At 46.1% G+C, this 6,000-nt stretch overlaps 1 protein-coding gene across 1 annotated transcript in view; it reads right to left on the bottom strand.

Moving 5' to 3' along the window:
* The window catches only part of LOC137622406 (uncharacterized), a 95,886-nt gene that overhangs the window by 46,228 nt on the left and 43,658 nt on the right, over nt 1-6,000 (bottom strand). Inside the window, exons 3-4 of the mRNA XM_068353019.1 lie at nt 3,528-3,656; nt 2,645-3,026 (exon numbers count right to left, since the gene is read on the bottom strand). Coding sequence (XP_068209120.1) covers nt 2,645-3,026; nt 3,528-3,656 — 511 coding nt within the window. The remainder of the gene's footprint in view (nt 1-2,644; nt 3,027-3,527; nt 3,657-6,000) is intronic.

The following is a 6,000-nucleotide window of genomic DNA, read 5'->3' as shown; positions in this document are numbered from 1 at the left end:
CCATGATGCCTCATATTGTCTTCTGGTTTCCTCCAAAAAGTTTATACTGTCTTTTGATACCCCGAATATTTTTCTCATCGCTAAGGAGAGAAAATCATGAGATGCAGGTTCCGGGTTTTCTGTGATGAAGCGAAGACAGTCGACTTCTGTACTTGCTGAGACAGGGTTGGATCCGGTAGCGGTACAAACTTCAGTCGAAGTTTCAATGCCAGAGGGAACCACACGCTGTTTGGCTACTTGTGGGCCACTATTGCCGCTTTCCCTTTGAAGGATCTCAGTTTGTCGAGGACCTTCAAAAGAAGGTTGTGCGGAGGGAACAGGTAAATCCTGGACCATCTGTTCCAGTCTAGGTACATAGCGTCCACTGCCTCCGCTAGCGGATCTTCGTATGGGGACAAATAACGATGTATTTTCTTGTTGTCTTTCGTCGTAAAGAGGTCTATCTGCAGTTCCGGGACTTGACTCAAGATGAAGGAGAACGATCCTGCGTCTAGGGACCATTCTGACTCTATTGGTGTAAACCTGGATAGAGCGTCTGCTGTCCCATTGCGGAACCCTTGAATGTGAACTGCTGACAGGTGCCATTTCTTCCTTGCCACCAAACGGAATTTGGCCAACATCACTTGGTTGATTTGAGGCGACCTCGACCCTTGTCGATTCAGGCATCTCACTATCACCACGTTATCTAGCACCAGTCTTATGCGGGTCGAGTGGCGATGAGATACTTTCTTTAGTGTCAAAAGTACTGCCATGACTTCTAGAAAGTTGATGTGAAATGACTTGAAAAGATTGGACGAAGCTCCTTGAACTCTCTTTTGGTGAGAGTGGCCTCCCCAGCCTTCCTTTGAAGCGTCTGTGTGGATAGTAACTGACGGGGGAGGAGGTTGAAGAAGTATTGATCTCTTCAATTGCTTGGCTTTGGACCCAGCTTGAGAAGCGACGCAGTCGAGTTGGTAGTGGTCTCATTAGATCTCTTCGCGCGTTTAATGCGTATTTTCTCCAGACTCTTGTTGCATCCTTTAGCTGTGCTCTTAGCACGAAGTCTGTTATCGAAGCAAACTGTAGAGAGCCCAGCACTCTCTCCTGTTCGCATCTTGATATCCATTTGGATTTCAATAGTCTCTTGACAGATCCTGCTATTTCTTTCCTCTTCTTTCCAGGAATGGAAAGTCGATGTGACTTCAAATTCCATTGGATTCCCAACCACTGGAATTTTTGAGTTGGAGATAGACGAGACTTTTTGATGTTGATCTTGGATCCCAGATGTTCCGGGAACTGGATCACTATCTTGGAGGCTTGCATGCATTCTGCCCTGGATGCTGCCCACACCAGCTAGTCGTCCAAGTAGTTCACTACTTGGATCCCCTTTAGGCGTAATTGATGGACAGCTGCGTTCGCAAGCTTCGTGAAAATCCTTGAGGCTATGTTTAGCCCGAATGGCATGGCTCTGAAGGCGTAAAGTCTTCTTTGTAACTTGAAGCCTAGGGAGGAGGAGAGGTGATGATTAATTGGAACGTGCCAATAAGCGTCACACAAGTCTATAGAGACGGTATATGCCCTTTTGGGCAGTAGGGTCCTTATGTGTTGAAGTGTGAGCATCCTGAACTTGTAGTTCACTATGAATTTGTTGAGTGGCGACAAGTCCAGAATGACTGAGTTCTTCTGAGTCCTTCTTTGGAACACAAAACAGTCTTTCTTGGAACTTGATGGACTTAACTTTTCTGATTACTCTTTTCTCTAAGAGTTCTTGGACGAATTCTTGCAGAACGGGGGTAGAGTGTTGGAAGAACTGAGGAAATTGAGGTGGAGGACTGCTCCAGCTCCAACCTAGTCCATTCTTTATTAAGCTGTGGGCCCAGGGATCGAAGGTCCAATGATCGCTAAATAGATGTAGTCTCCCTCATACTGGAAGCATGTCACTTCTGCTGTTGTGGACCTGAGGCCTTGCCTCCTTAACCGCATCCTCCCCTGAATCCCCTTCCCCTTGAAGGGCGTCAAGAAGAACCTCTAGCTTTTCCTCTAGCTTTTGAGCGAAAGGAAGAAGTCTGCCTTTCAAAAGCTGGGTTAAAAACCGGCGACTGTGTTGCCACTTGTTGAGGTACCAACTGGTACGTGGTTGGAAGTTGTGCCACTATCTGAGGCACGAGAGGATAGCCTAGGCCTTTTTGTCTTCTTTTTGGGTTGGGGACCCTCATCCGAAGAAGACTTTCTCTTAAGATTTAAGCCCCACTTTTTGAGAAGGTTCCTATTCTCCGTGGCAGCCTTGTCTACTACCTCTTTAACCACTTTATTGGGAAAGAGGTCCTTACCCCAGTTGCAAGAGGAGATCAGCTTCCTTGGTTTGTGCCGCAGGTCTTTCTTTCGTCTCTTGCTATCTGCACAAGAGAAATTCCGACAGCTTTGGAAGTTCCTCACCAAACTGACGTTCGGCAATATCAGCTTCCAGCTTCCCGACTGAGAAGGTAAGGTGGACATCCTTCCAGTTGTTTTGGTCCAAGGTTAAGGTCAGGGATAATGGCTTGCATTCCTCCAAGGAGGGGCATGGTTTTACCGGCCTCCGCCGCCTTCAAGGCTGCCTTATATCCCTTTTCCATGAAGGGAAAGGCTCTGGTTGGAGAGGCCACAAAGGAGGGAAGCTTCTTACTATAGGCTGGCACCTTTGAGTTCGTGAAGCCCCTCTCTTTCATCGAGCTCGCTAATAACGCCTGTGTTTTACTATGGTCAAGGACCATGACCTCCTTTGGCTCCGTCTCCTCCTTTGAGGCTGGCTCCTTCCTATGACGGACATAGCATTCCGGGTAAGAGCCTTTGTTGTGCCAAAATTCCACATCTCCCAGGGGAATTGAGCCCAACTTTTCCGATATAACAATCTTCCCGGTTGTCATTGGCATATGTTCGGCAAACCTCCAATGATTGGTGTCCGAGCACATCGGAAGATCCTTCACGTTGAGTCGCTTCTGGGGCCCACGTGATGCTGCGAGTCTATGTATCTCCAGTTTCATCGCAGCTTCTTTTTCATCATTCCTCTTTTGTATTTGGTGAATCATCTCAACAATAGAAGAAAGAGTCCTTCCCAGATCACCTGGGATAGCACACAATGTAGAGGGAACAGATTCCGGGGCCGGAACCGATGTAACCGACACCTCGTCGTTTTCTTCCTCTTCTATTTCTGGAGCCTGGGTCAGCTCCTCCTCCTGACCTTCTCCCAGAAGGTCCTTCTCTGTATAATCTGACACTTCTGACATCCTATCGTCCAATTGGATGTCTTGAAGGGCGGCTGAGACTTCAGAATCTACCGGATTCTGGACAGTTGGTATCTCCTCCTCAGGCTGAGGAATGACTGCATCAGCCGATGCCTTAGGGAAAAGGTAGGCCTTCATCTTCTCGTTTGGAAGGTAGGGGCCTGAAGTGTTTTTCTGAAAACCCCTCACCCAGGTTCGCAACTTTTCCCTAGCAGCATCCCTTGACTCCGCCGACTTAGGGGTGTCAAATGCCTCGGTTATCAGGTTAGAACATATGATACATACCTGAGGGTCCCAATACCAGAGATCACCTTTGGAGGCTGCACATGCTGCGTGCTTCCTGCATAATTCATGTCCACAGAAGTTCTTGCTGCGGACATTGCAGAACATACTCCCGCACTTCGGATGGTCCTCCTGTAAAGAGAAGAAAATCCATGAGTATCAAGTAAAGGCTTTTCACTTATTTTTAATACATGTAGCTTATACAGTAAAGCTAGAAAGGAAAGAAGGAAAGACACATACATGTATTTCCTGCCCATCCAATTGCTGTAACCTCCTAAGATATTAAAACTAAGGTTAATTCTTATTCTAGAATACCTTACATATTTTCCTAAGCGGAAAGTTAAGGTGTAGCTCACACCTTGAAATAAAGTTTTGATACACGGGATAGAATGAATACAGAAAGAACTCACTTTCTATATATTGTACGGTCTCAACAAAAGGTTGTACAAGATAATATCAAGTATGTTGGAAGAACTTTAGTGTTACAACAAACTCTGTACTGCAGTTTTATTAATGCAGTGTGTACTACACCACAAATATAGTAACTACTGTACATCGCATGCTGTCGTGCCGGCCAGCATTTACCCCTGTATAGTTCAAAGGTATGCTACCTTTAACTAATAGGCGGCAGGTCACTGGTTCGCAAATGTGTGCTGGCTGGCAATCACTGCCAGCCGGCAACTGAAAAAACTAGCACCCGACTGCCGGCTGCTAATCGTAGTGGCCGGCAGATCTCGGGATGTGTTTCTACTGCCGGCAGGCAAAGGTAGCGATACCCATGCAGGGACTATGAACCAGAGAACCTCCACCTACCCGGCTGTCGGCCATTTAAGCCGGCAGCCGAGCTAGGAGTACAAAACACTAGCAAGAGAAACAGTATTGATGTAAGGTTAGAAGGCGGCATTGCCATACAACCTTCATCCAGAAAGGGTAAACATATGGAAGGGGAGAATGTAGCATTCAGGCTTCCTATATATCCATAGCCTGCCGGGCTCTACCAGCAGACACAGAAGGGAGACCAAGGGAGGTCTGGGGTTCACTCTGCAGAAGAAAAAGGGTCTCTGCTGGCCGGCACGTTATTGCCGGCCGGCAGAGAGCTGAGCCGGTCCCCCATCTTAACCTACACTAGGTACAGAAGTAGGACTGCAGCCAAGAGACGTGATGGCTAGGCCATCACTAAAAAAGAGAGGGGGAACGGGATAAGGGTCCTGTAAACTTCGTTCTAGTATGAGACACACCCAGCAGTTAGGAAAGCTCATCCTAACCTATAGTTTGTCTATTAGGGAGGATGGTTGGCAATACTTGCTATCCTCCTCCATACCAGAACCAAGTTAGGTGTAGTTATTTCACCAGGCAACGGAGAAAACTAATTCTCCAGCCCAAGAATAACAACACAGGACAGTCTGCTAGCCCACTAGTAGAAAGAATCATCTCGTACAGAATCCTTCAGATGTGGGCTAGGGAAGTAAAGCCTCCTGTGTCTGCACCTAACCTAGCAAAGGAAACTCATTCTGTATGCTAGGAAGACGCAGACCACAGACTAAAACTCTGATGTTCTGCCCCAAACCCAAAAACCAGTTACTCTGGTTAGCGGGTCAGGACAGACATATCCTAGTATAGTTATACCTGAATATTATTCAGATAGAACCACTAAGACTAAGCCTAAGGCTTACTCAGAGGGAGAGAGGGATTGAACTTAGTCTCCAGAGGAGAAAAGAACAACCGGGGATGTGTGCGAAAGTATACTAAAGCCCCATAGGCTACTAGCCTAGGTGCGGTGAGAATCGATTACCTAAATCACCGAAACTCTCTCGTATACAATCTTTGAGAAGAAAATTCAACAATATCTTACATGTATAAAATATTTGCCTATAGCATCAATAACATAACACTCGGAAAACTTATATCATGCATGAAAGTACTAGGGCCAGACACCTAGGCTACTAAGCCTCGCGAAGGGCAAGATAGGTTACCTAAATCGCCGAACTGAAAACTGATGGTATCATATAAGAATTCCTAGAAGAGCTAAATAGCTAGACTTATTAAAGCATAAAAACCAGGAACGTCACTTCGGCTAACTAAATGACCCATATATAGCGAGCGACAGCATCCAGGATGCCTCCGGTAGGCAACAGCTCTTGTTTACGTTAATATCACTTGTGATTTGATTCAAAATGACAAGAGCTTACATTTATACAAAGTAAAGATAATACTCAACTTTCCAGAGGCAGATGGGGCCGGAGAAAGAATCATAATGTTGAATAATATCCAAAATTACGAGAGATAACAAGGGAAAACACCGAGTAGTAGAGCAACACGGAAAGGAATAAAAATGGTGCTGTCCTCTTCGTCAGATACACACTGCAAACGGAATAGGAGAGATACCTTATGATCGGCTCTCTTTTCCTTCTCGTTTTTAGATTCTTGTCATTGTAACCCCTCGAAGCGTTAATACTGTTCGGGGTGAAGATAGCTA

The sequence above is a fragment of the Palaemon carinicauda genome, chromosome 29, assembly GCF_036898095.1.
Source record: "Palaemon carinicauda isolate YSFRI2023 chromosome 29, ASM3689809v2, whole genome shotgun sequence".
Classification (NCBI taxonomy): Eukaryota; Metazoa; Arthropoda; class Malacostraca; order Decapoda; family Palaemonidae; genus Palaemon; species Palaemon carinicauda.
This window is presented reverse-complemented; position numbering and strand designations above follow the sequence as displayed.